This window comes from Elephantulus edwardii, unplaced genomic scaffold (genome assembly GCF_000299155.1).
Source record: "Elephantulus edwardii isolate Elephantulus edwardi_28Jun2011 unplaced genomic scaffold, EleEdw1.0 scaffold00014, whole genome shotgun sequence".
Lineage (NCBI taxonomy): Eukaryota > Metazoa > Chordata > Mammalia > Macroscelidea > Macroscelididae > Elephantulus > Elephantulus edwardii.
This window is the reverse complement of record NW_006399764.1, coordinates 26259038-26284049: the sequence shown is the minus strand read 5'-3', so window position 1 is coordinate 26284049 and position 25012 is coordinate 26259038. Positions and strand designations below refer to the sequence as shown.

The following is a 25012-nucleotide window of genomic DNA, read 5'->3' as shown; positions in this document are numbered from 1 at the left end:
GCGGTTGGCGCAGGATAGAGCAGGGTTTAGGGCTGTTGTGCATAGGGTCGCTATGAGTCACAAACGACTCGATGGCACATAACAACAACAACAATTAAAATTACAATGATCTAAAATTTAAAGGTAAACATAAAAAGCTTCAATTTTACAACTGAAAAATGAACTTAAAAATCGAAAGGAAGCTATATGAGATCAAACTGTAACAGCAACTCAAAAGATTAGACAGAAACCTTAGCGGTAGTGAGTTCAGGCTCACAAGAGAGGAACAACTACAAAAAGGAGAGTGGGCATGGCTGCATACCCAGAAGAATGGCACCAAGGTCACAACACTGCACATGAAGAAACTGTGTATTCTCAGTGTAACAAAAGGAATGATAATAAAGAAGAAACATTAACAGCAATTCTATCTTCAAACATGAGAAAATGTGATGTAGTAAAAAATCATTAAAACTTTTATAATCTTCTTTTCTGATCTAAACAGATCAGAGATAAAGGTAGTGAGTAAATGGATTAGTAAAAAAGGTCATTTGTTGAGCTTTATTTTTCTAATAAGAATATACTGAATAAACTTGATTTATAAAAATTTAGTCCTTACTTGACAAACAGGCATATAAACAAACATGTGGGTAAAGTAACCATTCAATTTTAGAATTCTGTTTTCAGGGATAAAACATATTCTTAGATGATCCCAATGAATTGAATAAATAAAACATTTACTGGATGCCATATTGAAAACAGAGTAAAATTTTTCTTTTAGGAGCCTTCTATAAAGTTCAGCATAAAATATCACATGCCATTTTAAGCATACTCCACAGTGCAATGCGAACTGGAAGCTTACCTTCCATTGCTTTTCCATCCAATGTCCAGAGCAGCCGCAGATTGCCAGCTCCCTTGCCATGATGCCCCAGTTGCCAAACAGTGAAGGATTTATAACCCCACAGGGATTACTACAAAAAGGAGTTGGTCCTGGGCATAAGATAAGTCCTCTGTTATATTATGCAGTTTTATAAGTTTTTTTATTTTCGTGTGATACATTAGTATCCTAAGGTGATCATAAGAGAAGGGAAACTTAAAAAAAAAACCAACCAACTTACAAAACTACACAATATTGTAAAATAGAAAGCTACATTTCCACGTGGGTGAATTCGGATGGGGGCGCTTACCTGACACTAAAGATCAGCTCCGCTCTACGGCAGGGGTCTGGAGTGGGCGTGGCAGTGCCAGCAGAAGGCTGGACAGGGACTGCACAGAGAGGGGGCTGGCAACCTACTGATGCTGGGGACATTGGATACCTAAAGGAAGACAAAGAGGGAAAGAAATGAATTCTAAATTTATTAAATGTCTCACCAGAATGGATTAATAGAGCACATAGTCAACAAATGTCAACACTGTAAAAACAGTGTAAATATTTAAAGGTACCCTTTACACAAATGATCTGGTTTCTTTACTGAGGTTTCTTGTAACATTTTATCAAACAGTTATATGAAGAAGAAAAAAATTTAAAGTCAACTAAAGATACAAAGAAGGATTTATAAAAATTCAGACTGTTTTGTAGTAGTGACACAAACATTTCTAAAGAAAAAGAATATCACATAAATATATATGGTGAAAGTATCAATATTACTTTTTAATAAATATACTTATTTATCAACATGTCATCAAAGCTGTTAAAGCATAGAAACACTTTAACGTGTACCATGAAAAAATGTTTTATTACAATTCTGTAGTGGAAAAGGGACCAAGAAAAGCCAAATGGGTCCTCTACATAAAAGCTATTAGTCTATATAGGAGGGTGGTGGTTTATGTGTAGCTGAGTTGGAAATTACTTCGAGGTGACCCTCCAGTGGAATTCTAGAGTCAGTAAATCACAGGAGAGGAGATTTCCCAGCTTCCTCCCACAAAGCAGCTGCAGTAGCGAACTGCCTGCCTTTGGATTGGCAGTGCAACCCCGTGCAACCCCTTAACCACTAGGCCACTAGAGATTCCTTATATAAAGGTAGCCTACAAATAATCTGAACTCCTATGTATATTTGAAAAGAAAACAAAACAAAAATTTTAAAAACCCCTCATACCCCTCATTGGTGATGAATCAAAACCTACTGACAGCTGCGACTGAGCTGGGTTTCTGAGGCTGTAAATGACACAGGAGATTACCCATCAAGTCGTCAGAGAAGCACAGCCTTTGTGTTAGCAGCACAACTCCCTACGTACTACATCACCCGGGCTCGCTCTACATATTATAAACCAAAATAATGCTAAGTTAATATTACTGTAATCCAATTAAGTGTAAACAAGATGAGAGAGAAAAAGAACAATATTCTCAAGTAAGTAGTCACTTTTTTCTTCTTGCTTACCCAGAGAGACTACTGGCCATATTCACTGATCTGTTTTCCTGCATACTCATTGTTTCATGAATAAAACAGCTTACCTTGTTAGCATATATTCATACTGACATAAAGACATTTAAAAAGTATTTGCAATTGCTAGCAGCTCTAATGTAACTCATTAGATTGTAGATACATATGTACTGCTCAGATATTCTCACCAATTTTCAAGTAAGATCAACAGAAGAGGAATTAGTGTTTTATTTTAAAAGCATTTCATATTGACTTGCATTTGTATTTCTATTTCTAAATTAGCAGCTGAGTAGAATATGCAAAGAAAAACAACTGTAAGAATGGTAAGAATACCATGAATTTGGCCCCACTGAGAGGAAAAATTCAGGTGACACAGCACATTCCTAGTAAGGTGGTTCACTACCCCTGGGAAGACAATCTAAAAATAAAGTGCAACAGATGCACATAATCATTTTCATCTGCAAAAAAAGAGAAAGCGCCTGGGTTGAAAATTCACTGTAAAGGACCTGAATTTAATTATTTTCAGGAAATTAATGGCAGTAAACAAACAAAAGGCATTTTATCAAATCTGTGATGTTCTCTGAAAGGTGGGTTCTCCAGTGATTCACTGTGTGACCTGGATCTGAAATGCCATGTAATATATGCTTATCTAACATTGTCACGTCAGTGAAGGGTAAGTATGCCTTAAAAGGAGGCAGCATTATCCTACTCAAATTTCTTTCTCAAATTCTTATCATCAGGCCTAGTGTACAATGGGCCCACTATAATTATTCCACTGATGTTGCTGATATGTGCCATCAAGTTGCCTGCAACTCATAGCAACCCTATGTACAACAGCCCTAAATCCTGCTCTATCCTGTGCCAATCTTATTGTCTCTGATACACCTACCCTATTTACTGCAGTCACTGAATCAATCCATCTCATTGAGGGTCTTCCTCTCCTGCACTGTCCCTCCACTCTCCCAAGCATGACGTCCCTCTCCAAGCACTGGTTCCTCCTTGCAACATGTCCAAACTATGTCAGACGAAGCTTCAGAATCCTTGTCTCCAAGGAGCAGCCTGGTCTCACCCTCTCTCTGACGAAACTGTTTGTTCTCTTAGCAGTCCATGGTATATTCAATACTCTTCTCCAGCACCACGGCTTAAAGACATCAATTCTACTTTTATCATCCCTAGTCACTGTCCAGCTCTCTGATGCATAGCAAGTAACTGCAAAGACCATGGTCTGTTTCAGGTGCACCTTAGACTGCTATTGCTCTTCAGTACTTTGGAGTGGTCTCTGACAGCAGACTTTCCCAATGCACTTCATCTTTTAATTTTCTGGCTGCTGGCGCCAAGAGTGTCAATCGTGGAGCCGAGCAAATAAAGCTGTTAACAATCTCAATCTCTTCACCATCTATCATGATGCTGTCAACTGGCCCAGTGGTGAGAACCTTTGTTTTCTTGATATTGAGCTTCAATCCATATTGAAGGCTGCAGTCTTGACCTTCTGCAGTAAGCACTTCAGGTCCCCCTCAGTATCAGCAAGCAGGGTTGTGTCATCTGCGTAACACAGATTGTTGTTAAGTCTTCCTCCAATCCTGATGCCACATTTCTCTTCATAGAGCCCAACCTCCCAGATAATCTGTTCTGCATATAGATTGAATGGGTATGGAGATAGGACACATCCCTGGCATACACCCTTCCCAATTTTGAACCATGCAGTGTTTCCTGCTCTGTTCTAATGACTGCCTCCTGGTCCAAGTACAGGTTTCATACAAACAATCAAGGTTCTGTGATTCCCATTTTTCTCAGAGTCAGCCACAGTTTGTTGTGGTCCACACAGTGAAATACCTTTGCAGCCAATGAAACACAGACAGACATTCCTCTGGTATTCTCTGCTTTTAGTAAAGCGTCACCCAACATTAGCTATATCAGTAGTACTATGTCCTCTTCTAAACACAGCCTGAACTTCTAGTTCTCTGTTGATGTGCTGTTTCAGTCGTCTTTGGAGAAGACTCTTGCTTGCATGTGATATGAATGATACTGTGTGTGTGTGTGTGTGTATATATATATATATATATATATAATGATAATTTCCACACTCTGTCAGGTCACCTTTCTTTGGAATGGGAACAAATACAGATCTCTTCCAGTCAGCTGGCCAGGTGCTTGTCCTCCAAATTTCTTGGCACACTTGGTGACCATATCCAGGACAGCATCTGTTTGTTGAAATATGGTATGCCATCAATTCCTGGGGCCTTGTTTTTTGCCAATTCTTTCAGAGCAGTTTGAACTTCTTCCTTCATCACCATCGGTTGTTTCAGGAAATTTTTCTGTGTTTCAATTCCTTTTGGTATAGTGACTCTATATACTCTTTCCATCTTCTTTTAATGCTTCCTGGCTCATTTAATATTCTGCCCACAGCATTCTTAAGAGTTGCCACTCGAGGCTTGCATTTGTTCTTCAGTTCCTTTACTTAAAGTAAACTTCCTAGACGATGGAGTTTTCTTCCTCTGCATGCAAAATATTAAAACATCCATGGCAAGATTTTCTGAAAAACAATGAGTGTCATTTAACTCTTGATGACTTGGATCATCACCATGAGTAATTAAGTTACTGTGATATGTTGCAAACAGAGATTCGCAGTCACTACGAATCCTCTAGGACTACTTATTTTTATATTTCTACATTAAATGGTTATCAAGCATTATACTTCTAAGCTCCTAACCTTTACATTTACTAGTTTCAAGTGCCAGCAGCACGGTGGAAAAGTTTTAGCAGAGCTTCCAGATTAAGACAGACTAGAAAAGAGGACCTGCCGATCTAATTCTGAGAAAACTGCCAGTGAAAATCTTGTGAACAGCAGTGGAGCACACTGTCTGACACAGTGCTGAAAAATATGCGCTACCTACTGTGTCATGAAAACATGACTGGGAAAGTGCTCCTGGCTCATAGCAGAATCAACCTTGATGTTGGGTTTGGAACAGAGCTTTCAGGACCCTCCTGTACTGATGGGGCACCACTCACCATGTGGAAACAACATGTGTTCTTTGCAAATACTTTCTTCAGCAGCATAAATGAATGGCAACAATATACAGGCAGACGGCAATGGATGGAACACACAGGACTCAAATCGATGGAATATATAGCAACCAAATCAACTGCATGTCTTTAAAGAGATGATGGAGAAACACAAGATCATCAATTAGAGCAGGCCAGTAGCTGACTGCGGAACAGACTATCAATTGTTCATACATATGCAAGCTCAACTGAAACAGAAGAAAATGAAAACAAGTTCACAAGCCAAAATATGGCACTTGAGTATATCTCACCTGAATTTGAGACTCTATCTCAACAAGAGATCTGATACACTGAATACTAATGACCAAAGGCCAGATGAGTTGTAGGATCACAGCAAGAACATCACACATGAAAGTAAGCTAAAGATCATTGTTACTGTTGTTGTTAAGTGCTGTCGAGTCATAGGCGACTCATAGTGACCTTATGAATGAAAGTCCTCAACACGTGTGTGACTTTCATCCTTTCTCCAAGTTCAAAGGGTTTCCGGAGGCAAGCTATTACAGAAGTGGATGTCACTCCTGATTCCAAGCTTGTTTTAATCAGGGACCTCCACCAAACACTGTCTGCCATTAAAGACAGGAAAAAAAATTATCAAATCGATGTGAGAAGAGACTCTCAAACTTGCTCTTAAGCACTGTTGTTGTTATGTGCATTCAATTCTCAAGTGTGGCTAAAATAAAAGGAAGAAATGATAAACTAAAAATGTTCAACAGAAAATGTCAAAAGGAACCTGGAAAAAGACAAAGTATTAGAATGAAATGTGCAAACGCTTGGAATAAGAAAATCAAGAGAAGATCACACTGAGCAATCTTTAAGCTGAATTAACTGAAGCAATGATTCAAGTCTCAAGTGAGACAATGCAGAACTCTACTAGGGAAGGAAGAACGATGCAAGAAGTACCAAAAGATGGATGGAATACACAGAAATCACAGAACCAAAAAGAACCAGCTGATGTTAAAACATTTTCTCCATGAAGTGTATGATAAAAAAGTGATGGTAGTAAAGGAATAAGTCCATGCTTCACTGAAGGTACTAGCAAAAAAAAAAAAAAGGTTCAGAAAATGAGTGTCAACTAAATAGTTTTAACAAACAGATGCAATTCTGGAAGCACACACTCATTTATGACAAGAGATCTGGAAGGCAGCTACTTGAATACCACATGTAAGTAAAAATTTTGCTTAAGTTAACAGTCAGATAGTATACTGACAGTGAACTGCCAGATACTCAGTTCGGGTTTACACGAGGACATGGAATAAGGGAATATCACTGCTGCCATCAGATGGATCTTGGCTAACAGGAGAAAACAAACAAGATGTTTAGTTGTGTTTTATGGAATACACAAAGGCATTCAACTGTGGATCATATCAATATGGCGAACACTGAGGAAAATGGGAATCCCAGAACATTTATAAAAGACATACACCTAGACCAAGACAGTGTCCAAAGAGAACAAGAGAACGAACACTGCAAGGTTTAAAATGAAAAAAGGTGTGGATGGATCCTTTCTCCATACATATTCAACCTACAGGCTGAAAAAAATAACTCAAGGAGCCGGACGTTACGAAAAAGAACGTGGCATCAAGATGAGAGGAAGACTCAACATGCGTTACTCAGATGACATAATCTTGCTTATTGAAAGTGAGGAGGGCTTGAAGCCACTGGAGCAGAAGACCAAATACTACAGACTTTCATATAGATTGCATCATTAGCGCCAATCTTAAGTAGAGAATCTTACCACAACGAAATATTTATATCAAATATATCCTTTGTTATTGGAAGTGGTGTAGAAAAAAGGCTTGAAAAGAAGTAGCCTACTACTGTTTCTTTAAATAATATTTTGTGTAAGTATAGAAATATTTAACAACTTCTATACATGTTCTACACTAACTGTTCAAATTAGGTTCCTACTTAACAATTTCTACACCTCAGTTACATTTTCCACAATCTGTTGTAGCTTTCCTGTTCTCCTTTACCCTTCTCATCCTGCTTTATGTTAAATGATAACTATTTGCTAATCAGAGATAATTGTTTAACGTTGTTAAACGACCTACTGTTTAACTGAAAGATGACCTTCAGGAGTAGTTTCAATTCCACCATTAAAGGATATCTCAGGGTCACTAACTTGGGGATTCCCTTAGCCTCAATCAATCTAGTAGGTCTGGTTTTTTCATGAGGAGAAATAGTTTGGACTCTTAATTATTATTTTAAATTTGGCCATGAGAATCTCTTATGGAGAACAATAAATACTAACCATTCATTTGTGTAGCAACAGGGGAGGAAGCACATAAGATACGGAGTAAGTTACAATGGCTATTATTCAAGTCCATACACTCATTACGAAGAAGGTCCTCGAGGGCCTACTAAGTATATTCCGTTTCTAGTAAGCATAAGGTGCTTGCTTTTGTAATCTACAGCATTCCAGTGGGACAAAAACATGAAGATACACAAAGGGGGAAAGAGAGACAGAACAAAAGCAAAAACAAACACCACCATTCTTTAAAATAAATAGCATTAAGTACTTCTGGTAACTGTTTCAATAGATCTACTGACTTATACTGACAGAATTTTAGGGTCTTTGACGATCCTTGAATAATAAAAAGAGTTAAATTGTATTCAGTTTAGTACATAGCATACTAATTAAAATGTTTTAATACTGAAAACATCAAATCTTCACTAATTATAATAATAAATATTATTACCCTAGTGGATAAGAAGAAGTTAAGACTGGTAACCCAGAGGCAGGTGGTTCAAATCCACCAGCTTCTACTAGTGTGAATGAGGGGCAATCTCTTTCCCACATGATTTTACAGCATCTAAAAACCTGCTGGAGGGTCAGCTATGAGTTGGTTCCAACTCTAACGTGATAAGAGAAAGAGAAATACAATAAGGGAAGATTAATTATCAATCATCTAGAAAATTCACTTTTAAGTGGAACATCTTATTTACAAAAACGATGCTAGACAAACTGGTATTAAACAGAAATAAATATTCAGCAAAGCTAATACCTACAACTAGGTATTATGATAGCCAGTATCAGCTTTAGCAAAAAAATGCCAAATAATCTCATTACAAATTATTTCCTTTATGTTGTGAGCCTATTTCACTGGTTGAGATAATATAATCATGAAAATAAGCTTTTAGACAATTTAAATGAAAGGCAAATCACCATATGGATAATTTAATTAAGCTTATCCCCATTAGTTTCTATATTTAAATGAGAAGAAAATGCATTTTTCAAGGTAACAGGCAGTGTAAGTGGTAACAGTAAAAATTTGGTGGTAAAAATCTAATCAATTAAATCTCTTGTTAGCTAACATTTTTTCATTAGACATGCCCTCGGGATTACAAGCAAGTATTTGCAGTCATGGATGCTTCTACATTTTTCCGTTACACTCCCATGTCTTGAGGGCAATGCCTGTTTTCTTATTTATTCCAATGATCAATTAACTCATTTCAGGACAATTTAGAAAGTACTGAGGGGAAAGCTATGCTTAAGCCTAACACCGCCAATGGAAATGGCAATGTTATATCACCATTTATAGAAAACCTCCACACTTCTTCCTAGGGTTCTTCTGTAAGAGCACATGCCACTTCAGTCAAATAGGAGACAATGGTGGTGGAAAATTGAGCGACTAGAAGAAACTGCAGCCAAACTTAGAAAACGCATTGCAGTGCAAAAATAACAGTGCTACCAGTCAGTGTGGTACACAAACCATGGCAACTGAAATTGCGGGACAGTCTGGAAGGAATTCCCTGGATTCTTAACCAGCATTACTGGAGTTCTGCCTTGATGGCAAGTGTTGTGTGTTTTTTTTGTTTGTTTGTTTTTTAATTTTTCCTGTTTTTACTCTGCCATCCATTTATTCAAGTACATCCTCACCCAGCTAACCATGGTGGTAGTAGTAGTAGTAGAGAGATAATAGCAATGTTTACCAGAGAACAGTGAAGACTCAGTACAGTTCCCAATGCATAAGATGAACATGTTAGGATACTTGTTTGTGACCATGTTGTATTCACCAAGTTAGTATGTAAAAACTTTAGAAGAAAACTTGGATTTTCAGTGATTTAAATTCTTAAGATACAGAAAAATAGTTGTCTCTTTCAGACTTTATTAAAACTTTTTCTTTTATAACTATATTCACTCTAGCCTGTGAGCATCGACACTTTCAATATTTATATATGGTCAGTGCTTTAGACATTTTACTCAATTTTCTTTCTTTATCCAGAAAGTGTAATAACTTTTTGTCACTAGATAGTATAGTTTTAGAGTGGTGGAGTGCATAAATGGTTTGTTTTGTCTGTAAATCCTTTACTCCTATTTTGTGACCACATTAAATGACAGTACTATCCAAGGCAAAAAAAAAGAGCACATGCCACAAGCAGGAACTTAAAGCAATCATGCTTAAAACCACGTATTACAAGCAAAACCAAAACCGACAAATCCCTAATTCCGGCAATGAGATACATTAAGATGCAAATTATGTTAACTGAAGCATCATTACAAAATTAACAGAATTAACAGAGTTCTGTTGGATATGAAACAAGGGTTAAAAATAGCTTTTTCAAGAAAATATAAATTACAACTTGCTTAAAATACTAGTAACTCTTCTTTCTTACTGGGAGTTCTGGTGGCATAGTGCTAAGGTGTTGCACTACCAATCCAAAAGCAGGTGGTTCGAATACACCAGCGCTCCTCGGGAGAACGATGGGTAATTTCCCCCCCCCCATGCTATTTAAAGCCTCTGAAAATGTGCTGGATGGTCAGTTAGGAGTCAGTTGCAACTTGATGACACATCATAGCATCAACAAAAGAACAGCATCAGTAACATGAAACATCAAATACTTTATCTTTTGGTCAAAGAGAAAATACATGTTGTTTGAAGAATATATCATGCATATTTTAATGCATCATTTGCTGTATTTCCAGGAAGTTTACCACACAGCAGAAGCTCCTATCTGACAAAGGTTTTAAAGTGTTTTTAATATAAATATTTGTAAAGTATTTCAGGCTTATATGCTGATTCTAGTTTTCCTGGTAAGTCTCATAATGAGTATCAATCTACGTCTTTGACTACAGTGATCTTCTCAGGGGGATCACACGCGATAATTCTAGAATTCTTAATGCTTTTCCAACCCAAGTATTAAATACCTTAGAGGGCTGTGCTTTTACTCAACTTAAGTCTTGTCCTTCAGAGTGCAACCAGTACGCCTTTCCTAAGAACACACATAATGGCTACTATAAACTTGCTGAGACCAAGCTTGCTGAATTATCAGCTTTGTTGTCTACATGATTCTAGATGAGAGACTGAGTAAGATCTCAGCATAACTGCATACAACCCTTAAACATAAGACAAAGAGGATTTTACAAGAGGATTTTACTATTATTATAGATTTTGCTCGGTGCCCACAGACTTCTCCATTTATTTATTGGGGTGCAATGCATTTTAAATCTGTGATACAAGCACACTATGAATTCCAGTTCGCTGGGTGTTAGTAAATGGTTAACTAACATAATTGAATGTTTCACCAAGTAGTAAGTGAATAAACAGTATCTTGTTATTCTAAGATTTAGGACAATTTCAAAAGCCAAAATTAAAAACCTATAAACCAAAACAAACTTGAAAATAAAGGTACAGATGAATTATTAATTTAGAATATGTAGTCAATTAAAAAAGAAACTAAAAAACTTTTTCTGTTGGATAAAGGTTCTTTAAAAAGCTATACTGCCAAGAATGTATCAAAAAAATGACTGAGGTAAGATTAAACCATTCACATCTGTTAAATAATTATGTTACATCTAAGGTTTTAGATTACAAAGCAATGAACTTCCATTGAAAGCATATACTCATTAAGAATATCTGCAAACATTTCCCTAAACTACCAGTCAGAAAACCACCAACCAGTATATCAATATCTAAAACTATACCTGATATAAAGCAGGCAAACAAAAGGAATAAATTTGTTTGTCCCTGACATTCTTTTGTATCAACTAAAAAAATGAAACGTAACCACACAGGAGAAAGAGAAACAAAGTTTCCATTTTTCATTTCAAATTTCCACATAATTTAAGAGAATAAAAGTTTTTAAAAGCTTTAGAAAAACCGCAGGAATAAGCTTTAATGCTGACAATAACACATAGAACTTTTGGATCAACACCTACCGATTTTTTTCTATTGTTTTCCAGATCTTTGAGTTCATTCTCGATTTTTGTGATTAATTCCCTGAGTTCATCAAGATTAGTGCAAATAAGCTAAAATAAAACACAAAAACACAGCTTGATAACACATAATATAAAACACCCAAAATGTGGTAAACAGAAGTTGTTTCAACACACACTGAATTAACAAATGATAATTTTTCTTTGTAATAGCAAAAAATAAGGATAGCTCTGGTTTGTATTGAAGCAGATCTTTGTATGAACTTCAGGCTTAATAGAGAAGAAGAAGAAGACATGTCTCAGCGGTGGTTTGGGCCCACACCCACCCCTTAGTTGGTTTTCTAACCTAGGCACTTCCTTTGCATTAGGAGCTTTCAGCCCAGAATGACAAAGATCTGGAAACTTGCCCTAGATTTCACAGGTTATTGAATTGCCCCATAAAAACTCTACACCGGCAGGCCGTCGGCTAGGAGGTACGTGCACCTGGAGAACTGCTGTTCCTTCCTCTGGTTTATTACCTACACAGTTCAACAAACCTCAGTTCTTACTGTTGGAGTTGCTAATAAGGAAGTCCAACTCTATGTAAGATACGTAAAGGCATAAATGGAATTCAATACTCTTTCTTAATGTGAGTGTTATAAATTTAATTCACCTCCATTAACAGCATACATTTCTGCTCATAATTATGTGGCTCACTTTAATCAGTAGTGTTAACAGAGAGCCTAAACAACTGGCTCTGAGCTGTTAATAATGAAATCAGCTTGGTTTGCTAAGTTTTAAGCTGTGCAGTATTTGCCAATAACAAAAATATCAAATACAGTTTAGATCTTGTGAAGAAGTTAAATTGTGTTTACTGTTTTTCCTTAAAATGTTTAAACATTTTACAAGATTCCTAAAATAAAAACTATTTATATACAGATGACAAGTTTAATGCTAAGTCTTACTGCAATGCTTATACTGTGTGAAAATTGTAAAAAGCATACTGTACTTAACAAAGGCAGTCACAATTTTTATCAGCTTTATATTATGTTCATTTATTTCATTATATAATGACACTGTGTTCCCCAAAGACATTTATTTTCTTCTATTAAAATAAATCAAATAAAAAATGAAGAGTGGGTAAGATCATTCCTAGTGACCACTTACTAATTCACAAAAATGGAGAACAGGGAGTCCCTCAAAAGCTCTTTAACTTGAAATATGTGAAACGACTGCTGACTGCTATGTACTTGACAATTTTGGGTTTTTTAAGTTAAAAGTAAGATAGATTTAGAGGAAAGTTGTGTCCCAGAGATGGGACGGACCTTCCTCCTGGAAAGGAAATATGGAGGAGGTCAATGAACCTGCTTCTGAGTGAAAAAATTCTAGTACTGTTAACAGAAATTTAAAAAAATACCTCAAAGATATATAAATTTTAATTAGTATTAACAATTATTTAGTGCTGTGATGTACTATGGAGTAGTAACTGACTCATAGCTGATCCTCCAGTGAGTTTTCTGAGGGTATAAATTGCATGGGAGGAGAACGCCTGAGTAAGGGGTTGGTAGCGTCAATTCCTTACCACTAAGCCACCAGAGCTCCCTAAATACTTACTAGAAATATCTATATAACTTCAGGCTCACAGAATTAATATGGTAAGAAGAGTAAGCAATGCAAATAATGCAATTTTAGCATAGAAAGCAGAGAATAATAATGTAGTGGGACAATGTAACTAATAAAACACTACACATTCCTACTTGCTAAATGTGGAGTTATAAAAGAACTCCTGATAGTCAACCAGGAGACTGACTAGCCAACCATTTAAATGCCATCCAGTAAAACCTACAGAGTACAACTCAATGGGACAGCATAATTTTCCACGGGTTCCACATGTTTTTCACTCTTGGCAGGGTACACCTTAGCACTTTTCTATTGCTTTCTATCTGTAAGACATCTGACTTTTCTTCCAGGCTCTAGTTTTTGCTGGTTTTACTACAGCTCAAAGCCTTAAAACAATGTTGGTCTCAGACTAGTTTTTATTAGATTCTTGGTAAGTATTCAACTCCCTGTAGTGCATAGTATTTGCTATTATGACTACCATGGTAAAACTTACCAGTGTCAGAACTTACACATGGGTTACGTATACAATGAACTTGGTGTACTAGTTCATAATTATTTAGCACAGACATCTCATTTGCATATACAGTAAAATGTCAAGAAATATTCCCTTGCATCTTAGATGTCATTAGATGAAGAACCAGGGTATATTTTACATGGAGATTGTAGAAACCCACAGGAACATGGAAAACAAAGACACTTACAAGTGAACATACACTAAAAATTTAAAATTTCAATTATCAATTAGTCATGAAATCAATATATATCTAATAGTCCAATTAAAGGAATAAATGGCATCATTCTAAGGTAAAATTTTTATGATTCTCACTGTTTAAGTGCAATATGAAAGCAGTATTTCCAAGTGGGGTTGTCAGAGAGTCATCCTAAATCAGTGCTTCTGCAGCTTTAAGGGGCAGAAAAGTCACCTTGATGGCTTAAGATGCAGTCAGTCTGAGGCGTGGCCTCAGACTCTGCATCTCTAACAAGTTCCTAGGCATAGTCTGCAGATTATACCTTTCTGACAAGTAATTTATCCAGTTATTGTGAATTACACATCAGTGTGGCTGTTAACACTATGGTATTATGAATATGAAAATTAAGATATTTCATTTCAAGCAGATGACTTATTGAATTAAATGCATAATGAAAGACACATTCTTTAAATAGTATGATGCTTAAATACAAATTTCACTGACTCTGATGGTCAAAATATTTTCTGCAATATTTACTCTGAAACCGTATTAAAGTGACTTAACATCTACATTAACAAATTCACATTCTTTTATGGCATAGACCTGATGTGAGTGAGTGAGTGAGTGAGTGAGTGAGTGAGTGAGTGAGTGAGTGAGGAAGAGAGAAATAAAGAGAGAGAATGTGAGAGAGTGTGTGTGAGAGAAAGAGAGAGGGAGAGAAAGAGTGAGTGACAGTTAAATCAAGCTATTAAAAAAATTTCTACACAGAAATACTATTCCAATTTTGTTACTGATATCAAAAGAAAAATATCCTGGTCTATGCCAACACTACTGGTCATATATACTCTTATATTACAAAATCAGGCATATACACAGCCTTATAATTAATTCAGTTTCTAATGGTACTTTAAAAACAGAATCAATCCAGTAAGTAAGGCTCACCTTAATAAGGAGAACATTTTTTTAAAGCAAAGCAAAATATCTTATTAAACCTCCTTCTCATTACCTTGATTTTGAAAAACATTCTGAGGCCCAGGGCCCCCAGGGGTGAGAAGGAAAGCTCCCCAGAAGTTCGGATTACAGTCTTGCCACTGCCAACACTCAGGAGGGGGTTTCAGTCACACTGCAGAGGTTCCAAGAAGAGTTTTATCCCCCAGGAAGAACCTCTGTAAGGCCGTCCCTCAAGTTAGTTAACCTTTCACTTGTCACAACCCATGGACGGGCCACAAAATCATATCTTAAGAGCTGAAAGAAACCAAAAATGTACAATTTGGTCCATACCCTGCTATGCTAGAAACATGTATCTCCATTCTACATATGAGCCAGTTAGGACAGTTAAGAGGAACGTGACTCAGGATCACTCACAGAAAGCAAACCCCAGAGCTCAGCGTTCTTACTTCTGGTGCAGTACTTTCTACCACATCACAGTCTTTATGAGGTCCTTCTAAATAAAACAATGAAGCATTCCAACAGCCATCAGCAAATATGTACTCTGGTTTTATGATTCAAATTCTATCTAAGCTTTCATGGCTTTTCAATCAAATGTAAATATTAAAGCTAAGCTCCTAAAGCAGAAATACACATATGAGGTCATGGGAAGTGAGGAAAGACCCTGTTGAGATATTTTAAAACTCCATGATACCTTCTCAGAAAAATGATCTAATAAATCCTTACTTTATCACTACTTCAAGCAAGAAATTATGCTGTGCATGTCATCATCTTCCAAAAAGAATATAAAGTAGCATGCAAGCATAAATACAGTATTAAAAAAAAATTTAAAAATAAAGTGAAGAAAATGCAGAGAAGTAAAAAGGTAAAAAAAAAAGGTAAAAATTCTAAAACAAGATGAATCATACTCATTTACATTGAGTCCTTAAAGTATTATTAAAAAACTTTGATGAGAAAAGAATAATCCATGCTACTAACTGTCAAACAAAAATTGAGGAAGTGAAAATAATAGCTACTTAATCAAGAGAACCTTAACATCGTGAAGTTTCTAGAGAGTAGTACGTTCTTAGCCTGCAGTTTCTGCACTGGTTAAATGGAGAGATAAAGGGGCATACTGAGTTTTGCATTGTTTCTTTTCCCAGAGTTATGTGAAAGATCAGTGAATTCATGCGGAGTCTTTGTCAGCACCTAGATTCTGAGGTTTCCTTGCAAGTAGCCTTTAGGATAAACCAGGCGTCTCTAACGGGTTAAGTATGCATTGCACGAAAGACTGTGGCTACTAATTAAAAGCAAAATCATGGCAGCGAGGCTCTTAAATTACTTTTTAAAACTCATTTTATTGAGAAATGACTTACCAAATTTTAAAAATACTAATTTTACACCTCTATTGTAAGTATGCACCAAACCAGATTTCCTGTAATATTAGATCCCTCTGTTAAGTACTAAATAAATTAAAATATTATTGCAATATTAAGAAAAATGACATTCAATTTTCAGCCTAAGAGTACAGCACTTACACTGTATTCCGTAACGGATTATGAAAAAGAAAATAATAATTTGGTTCCTACAATACTCATAAGTGAGTTTATATCATCAATATGGTAAACATTCAAAGCAAAATTATTTCTCAATTATCCCCCCCAATTATCGCTGCCTGGACAACAATCTACCCTTAGCCAACTGTATAACCCATGCAAACTAAAAGAGGGTTAAGCCTAGCTTCTAACTTTCATTTCATAAGTAGTATTAGAGGATTAATCATGTCAACTTTCAATTAAGACTAAATTCAAGATTTATTTAAAAATTTTAATTAGCTGGGCAAAGCAGTAGAGTTCAATAACAACAACAAATGTTTAGAAGCAAATTCTTAATTATTCTACTCCTAACTACATTTTTCAAAGTGAAGTCCAAGGTCTACTTTGATTAGATGTAGGTGGCAAGCCTTGCAGAGGGACCCAAACAAAAACAAAACATGATAAACAATAACCCTCCCAAAAGAATAGAATTTAATCTTCACAACTATCCTATAAGGTAGGTACTATTTTTCTTATCACACAGGTGAATAATTAGAAGCATACAGACTAAATCATTTTAGCCCAGGTTACAAACTTAGTAAGTGACAGAGCTCAGATCTGTTTCCCATTTGCCTGATTCCAATAGCCATGTGCCTAACCATTACACAGACTACTGGCAAGCAACCCTCATTTTTAATAAAAGAACTTGAATACTTTCTCAATGTCTAAAATCTGAGAACCACTCACACAATTCTTAGGCGACAAAAGGACAGAGTTGGTCCTTTTTATGATACACATCATAAATGAAATTCACTTTCTGACTGTCAACAGTGCATACTCTAAATTGAGGCAGGATTATTTTCTTACATTTAGGTAAACATACTAAATGTGAATATAAATAAAACAGTATTCCTGAAACAAGCATGTGGGCAAGTTTTCTAAATTTAAATAAGTCAACACACTAAATTAAAAGGTAACTGAGATTAAACAGGGTTCATTTTTCAAATTTCATTAGGATTTTTTAAAAAGGAAACTTTGTAATTTCGTCTTTGAGTTAGTTTCTGTATAGGCATGCTTCACTGTGCAATTCTTTGGCAAACAGTTCAAGTTTTGCAAAAGGGGTTTAACATCTGCTCAACAAGAGTTTCACTATTTTTAGTGTAAGATATTTTAGAATAAATAATATTAAAAATCTTCCAGGTAAAAATATCTGTAAGGCATTTTTTATGTTTAATACTAGGATGTAATATTTAAAACAACAACTATCTGCAAAATTTAAAGTACTAAATATCTTATTCTGCAAAACTTTTGGAAAGGAAATAAACACACTTATACAAATACTCTTTTTACATGTGTGGGGCTTACAAATAATTCAAGACATAAAGTCTACATCAATGAATATTTGAGAGGTAAAACTCTTTTTAAGTTCTGCATTTAACAACGAAGTAACTAATAACCAATACTGCCTATTCACCTACTTTATTACTTATTTGAAGCAAATTATCTATTCTCTGAGAAACTTATCAACTTTATGAGTAACAAACAACACAGTATGCATCAATACAGTAACAACCTAGAAAGAAGAAATCACTGCTTTCATGACTCAGTCCCACACATCTTGATAGAGACACTGAGACAAACATCTACTAGGGGTTTAAGAACCAGGAAGGGATCTTTGTTTTAAAAGCTTAGCCTGGTAAAATAAATACCTTTCACTTTAAGTTCCTGAGAATAGCAATTAAATGATGAGGAACTGACCAAGAGCATCATTTAAGACTATGTATGTTTTCCAAACATTTTTACCCCTGATCCACAAACAATGGAAGTCAATACATGATGCAAACAAAGGTTTATGGAACAATGTTTAACCTTATATTTTGAAGCCACTAGGCCACCAGAGTTCCCTTTAAAAGAAGTTCTTCTTATGTGCCCACGGCTGATACTCCAGAGGATTTTTAGAGACAGTAAATCACACGAGAGAAGACTTCCCATCTTTCTCCTGAGGAGCAGCTGGTGGATTCAAACCGCATGCCTCTGGGACTGCATGATGGCTTCTTACTACCAGGCCACCAGTGTTCCCTGAACAAGTAGTGGTCATGTAATAGAGTCAACTGATTTTATGCCTCACAAATCACTATTTGCAATTTTAAACATACTATGTCACTTATTACATGTTAAAGTCCATCTAGAAATAGTTCTGAAATCTTTTTCCAAGACTAACTCTTTGAGGGTCTGGGGGAACTAGCCAAGGCCAGCTAGCATGAGAGTACAGCACTAAATAACACACACAAGCAATGGGACAAAGGTCTCAGTACGAGAGTCACATCTTTTGCTGACTGTGTTGGAACCAGTCATACTTTATATAAAAGAAGTTTGTTGAAAGATATGCTTGTGATTCATCCTAAAACTGTCATTAAAATGATTCTATTCTAAAAGACCTAGAAAAAGAACTATCTTTTCTCTACTGATTCAAAAAAAAAAGAAAATTTTACCAATTAGTAACATCCAGGAAAAAAAACTTTAAAAAATACTATTTTTACTAAAAATAAATGTGTTCATCGTTCTGGATAGAAGCAGCTATTAAACTCACATAATTGTCATTATTTCATAGCTATTATTCTGTTATTTTCTTTTTTTAACTTAAGACTCAGAAATTTTAAACACAATTTTTAATCTTTTGTCATTTAAATATTAACTTACAAAATTTTTGAGAGAGTGTATACCTAAATTCAGATAGGTTATACTAATAAAAACACATTTTTAAGAGTCATTTGTTAAAGAACGAGTATCTTTTATGAAATAGGAAACAGTATAAATGGGTTGGATTATGGTTCTCTGCTTATTATTATCAGAGAAAAACAAAACTCTTTTCACAATTATGAAGTATGGCAGTATATACAATTTTCAGAAATGTTTAGAGACCATTTCAATTAACCTTTTTATATTTTGTCTGATGTTCTTATATAGCTAAGAGTAAAAACATTGTTTTTTAAAATTAATAAATCAACATTTCTTTAGTATCCAAAGAAATGAAAATGGATTAATTATACAATATTATCATGTATAAATCATCTGGTAGATTTTCATTATATGTGTGCTCTTATAAATACTGACATCAAAATATTTCTATATACAATACTTAGTTTGGGTTATAAGAAATGACAGATTATTTACTATCAAGAAGTAAAAATAAAGAATTGTAAAATACTAGCAGATTTAATCTTAACTTTGCCTTCATTTGCAGGGAAAAAGTCAGAGTTGAAAACATTTCATGAAAAGTACATGATACAGTTTCTTGAAATTCAGCTAATCTCTCAAGGACAGAAAGAGAATTTTTTAAAAATTAAGCAAAAAAAAAAAAAAAATCTAAACAAGGCTGAAACATTTACCTGGAATTCTGGCACAGGAGGCGCCTTTGTGACCGCTTTCCTCTTCTTTGTAATTGCTTTTTTAGATAGGGATTTTTTTCCTTTCAAGATTAAAAGAAAAAAGCTTCATAATGCTGTCGTTTATGGTACTTCATTAACAAAAACCAAATTACATATAGCCTTGAAAGTTAAATTATAACTAACAGATGGTTGCTAGTAGATCAAATAAAAATGATGAATCAAAACAAGCCCCAGCAAAAGCAAACATTAAACTATAACTACTTGTAACAGACATATTAACAAATGCTGTTTTCTTTCTGTAAGAATCAAACTACAATCTCTGACGTGTTGCACAATATCAGATTTACTGCAATAAACTTTGGCAAAAAAGGTCTTATTACTACTGCTCAGTTAAAACCAACCATACTGACAGCTTAAAATGAAACCACAAAGGGGGGAGGGGGAGGAAGCCAAGTACCTTACCTGTACCATGACTTCTGTAGTCAGCAACCTGCAAAGAACTATGCTTTGAAGGCTATGTCTCTAGCCAACCCAATGAGAAAATCCCTACATGAGTTTAGAAACAAGATTGCTCTCTCATTTTACTCCTGAAAGCACCCAAGAGACTGCAGAATTCAATATCCAAAATTGTAAAAGGTAAACACTTCCCTCAAATGTTACCTAGCTATCTGTGCAATCATAAATCACACGAAAAAGAATCTCATATTCTTAAAGAAGTATTATTTATGACATAGATTTAAGTACTGTTATGCTGTTGATAGCTGTTGAGACGTGCATAATGACCCTATGAACAAAAGGTCTAAAGCCTTTCCATAACTATTGTCATTTATCAAAGTTCATAGTTTCCAGAGGCATGTTGTTTAGGAAGTAGATGCCACTCCTGCTTCCAAACCTGTCTTAAACTGGGAGCTCCACCAAACACTGTCCCACCATGGGTAACCTTTATGGCATTTGACACCCCAATGGTACAAGGTTCAGCATCACAGCAACCCCAGGTTACCTCAGTACACATATTGACAGAGTGTGCTGTACCACTCAGAAGAATGTTCCTCCAAAATTTAATAACTGACTTTTAAATACAAAGGCCCTCCCGAAGGTCTTGTTGACTCTAAACATGAGGTTTCAATAAAATACAACCAATATAGTATATTTTTGTTATGTGCTGTTGAGTCGCCTAAGACGTATAGCAACCCTATTTACAGCAGCTCTGAATCGTTCCCCGTGCTGAGCCAGTCTCACTAATTGTGACACCCAAGCCCCACTGCTCCAATTACTGCATCAATCCATCTCACCCAGGGTCGCCCTCTATTGTGCTGTCCCTCCACTCTTCCAAACATGATGTCCTCTCCAAGGACCAGTCTCTCCTGACCACATGTCCAAAGTATGTGAGATGGAGCTTATACTCTATATTTACTTGATAATACAGTTACATAAACACATATAAACTTTGTATTTAGTAGGAAAGTGTTAAATGATATCAGATGGACCTTGGCAGAAAGCAGAGAATACCAGAAGAATGTCTTTTTGTGCTTAATTGACTATAAAAAGGCATCTGACTGTGTGGATCATAACAAACTAGGAGTAAAACTGTGCAGAATGGGAATTCTCCAAACACTGAATTATGCTTATATAAAACCTGTACCTAGACCAAGAGGCTGTTGTCTGAACATGGTTTAAAATCAGGAAAGGTGTGCATGATGATTGTATCCTTTCTCCATACCTACTGAATCTGAATGTTCCAGCAAATCATTCGAGAAACTGAACTCTATGAAAAAGAATGTGGCATCAACCCAGAGGAAGGCTCTTCAATGAACAACCTATGCAGATGACACAACACAACCTTGTTTGCTGAAAATAAGATTTAAAACACTTGCTGCAGAAGTTTAAAGAATACAGCTTTCAGTATGGAGTACATCTCAACATTAAGATGATGAAAATTCTCACCATCGGGCCAATAGGTGACATCATGAGATGGAAAAAAAAAAATTGAAACTGACAACAATTTCATCTTCCTTGGATCCACAAACATCACTGTTGGTATCAGCAGTCAAGAAATCAAAGATGGATTAAACTGGGAAAGTCTTTTAAGGACTTCTCCAAAGTAATGAGGTGCCAGTTTAAGATGCTCGATTCTGGCCACAGTCTTTTCAATCACTTGCTATGGACTGAGAGCTAGACAATGAATAAAGACAACAGAATCATCATCAATGCTTTTCAGCTGTGGTGTTAGAATGGAGTACTGAATACTCCTTGGACTGACAAAAGAACAGGTGTATCTTGGAGAAAGTGTAGTTAGAATGCTCTTCAGAGGCAAGGATGGCAAAGCTTTGTCTCACATACTTTGGTGGGCATGTTGTTATTATGTGCCGTCGAGTCACCTGCGTCCCATAGTGACCTTATGTACAGCAGCTCTGAATCCTGCCCTGTTTTGAGCCAGTTTCACTAATTCTGACACACCAAACACCAATAACCCCAGTGACTGCATTAATTCATCTCATCCAAGGTCTTCCTCTCCTGCGCTGTCCCTCCACCCTTCTGAGCATGATGTCCTTCAAGGACTGGTCTCTCATTGTGGCTAACACAGGGGTTCAGAATTAAGGTTGCATAGTGGAGTGTACTCGGGGGGGTGGGGGTGGGGTGGGTGCAGGAAGATTGTATACCAATGAAAGAATTTTTCTTTTACTTTTCAAAGAGAGGAGTGAACTGGGGGGAGGGCGGGCAGGGAGAAAAGTGCAACAATGAATGAATGGAAATCCAAAATCTGTGTAAATTTTCCTTAAAATTAATAAAATTTTAAAAAAAGGACTAGTCTCTCCTGCCCATGTGCCCAAAGTATGTGAGACAGAGCTTCAAAATCCTAACCTCCAAGGAGAAAGTTGGTTTCACCTACTCCAAGACAGACCCATTTGTTTTCCTCTAGCATCACAATTAGAAGGCATCAATACTTATTCTGTCATTCTTAAGTCATTGTCCAGCTCTCTGACGCATAGCAAGTAACTGTGAAGGCCATGGCCTGAATTAGGTGCACCTTAGTCTCTAGACTAACATCGCTGCTTTTCAGTACTCTAGAGAGGTTTCTGACAGCAGATTTTAGCATATTGCTAGAAGGGGCTATTCCTTGGAAAGGGATAGTATATTTGGAAAGGTGAAGGGTCAGTAAAAGAGAAGATGATTTTCAATCATATAGACTGACATAGTGACAGCGACCATGAGCTCAAATGTGTCAGAGATGACAAAGATGGCACAGGATAGGAAAGGGTTCAGTTCTACTGTTCAAAGGGTTGCTAGGAGTCATTCGTGATTCAATGGCACCTATCAACAAGCATGAACACATTAAACTTGAAGTTTGTTATCAACTGATCTGAAATAAAACAGTGCAACATGTATCTTTCTCCTCCTCACTCTTATGTGCTTACAAAGTATCTACGACAGAGAAGTAAACATGATGGGAGTGTCTGTAAACCAAGAGCACTCAGAAAGAAAGGATTACATTTTTGGTATCTATAATCCAGCTCAGGGAAGTTTGGTGCTGTCCTCTGTTTGGGAGCTGAGCTGCCAATCCAAAGGCAGCCACTCTGGTGGCTTCACTCTACCACTGGCCCGGCAGGACCAAGATGGGCTATCTCTTCCTGTAGGATTTAGAGCCTCCTGAAAATGTGCTGGCCGGTCAGCTCTGAGTCAGCTCTCACTTTACAACATTTAAATTTGAGGTTTTAAAGTACAGATAAACCCTCTTCCTGTGAGGTGATTCTAACTCATGGTGGCTCTCCACTGGTCCAGAGGCTTTAAAGCTTGTTGGGAGGAGCTGCCCGTCTGGATGGACACAGTGGCTCCAACAGTGGGTTCAAGCACAGCAGTGGTTGTGAGGACGACTCAATATTGGGTAACGTTTGGTTCTGTTGTACAAAAGGTTGCTATGCACCAGAACAAGACAGCTCCTAACACCAACACAATACAGCTAGTATCATATTTCTAAACTGGATACCATAGGCATCTTCCATGAGGCCACATGAATCCCACACTCGGGGGTGGGGGTGGGGTGAAGTCCACGCACTAACTTTACCAAGACTATGTCGGTGTTGAGTACCGTCAAGTCAGAAATGACCCACAGCTGACCCTCCAGTGTGTTTTCAGTGGCAGTAAGCCACTCAGGAGGAGGATGCCCATCCTTCTCCCATGGAGCAGCTGGTGGATTCAAACTGCATGCGCTTGGGATTGTAGCAAAGATTTAACAGTCTGCTGATCTAAGTAAAGAAAAGTCTGTTCTCTTGTACTGCTTGCAGGTCTGCTTCAAAAACCCATTGTCTTTAAAAATGGTCATTTGTTATAAAAAAAAAAGAAAAAGAAAAAAAGGTCACTTGAAGGAAATGGAGTAATTCCTGAACTCTAGTCTTCAAGTATTGGTCTGATTAGCTTTAAGAAATTATATGATTTTACAATCATGAGGACACTGAGATCACCAGGAAACTTTCCACAACTTTCATACATAGGTGCCAAAACGTAGGTGGCAAAATTAGCTTAAGAAGAATGAAGTAGCTGAGGTGATGGACGTACAGGATACTGGAGCTCACCAAGTCACTGGAAAACTTAAATTTCATAAACTAACAGGAGTCAAGATTGTAAGGATGGCACAGCACTGGGCAGGAGCTAGGAGTTGGAGATGGTTCTACAGCAAAGCACAAGAGTCGGAATTGGGGAGCAGTTACTGAAGAGTGCTTATCAACCTAAGAGCTGCAACTGGAGGGTTTGAATTCCAGATCTACTAGCTTGAGATCTTAAGCAAACTGCTTTATTTCTCTGTGCAGTTTCTTTATTTACAAAACGGGGTTAGCACTATTACCTACTTTGTAGGAATTAGATGAGTTAAAACAAGAAAAGAGTTTAGAATGCTGCTTGGCACATGTTACCATCAATAAGTGTTAGCCATTATCTGCCATAGTAAAAACAAGGCAAGAGTCCAAACAAAACATGAACTCTTAATCTTTTTTAAATTGTTTATTAATGTAAGCCTTCACTTACTTTTTCCTGTTCCTATGTTCTCTGTGAAGAACTGTAGTTTGTAAACATAAAATTCACTCATGCAGAACTGCCAATATTTTTCCCCTCCCTAAACTGAAATATTAAAGACAGTGATTTACATGTTTTCACTTTTTATTTGTAGAACGTAGTGCTGAAACAGATTTTAAAACATAAGAATCAAATCCAGGGGAGTGGGGGTGGGGTGGGCGGGGAGAAAAGTGCAACAATGAATGAATGGAATTAAAAAATCTCTGTTGATGTTCATTGAAATAAAAAA

The 25012-nt window shown here is 36.5% G+C and overlaps 1 protein-coding gene across 1 annotated transcript in view; it reads right to left on the bottom strand.

Moving 5' to 3' along the window:
• The window catches only part of KIAA2026 (KIAA2026 ortholog), a gene marked incomplete at its 5' end in the record, with an annotated part of 84114 nt that overhangs the window by 14970 nt on the left and 44132 nt on the right, over positions 1-25012 (bottom strand). Inside the window, 2 exons of the mRNA XM_006881358.1 lie at positions 11581-11670; positions 19717-19796. Coding sequence (XP_006881420.1) covers positions 11581-11670; positions 19717-19796 — 170 coding nt within the window. The remainder of the gene's footprint in view (positions 1-11580; positions 11671-19716; positions 19797-25012) is intronic.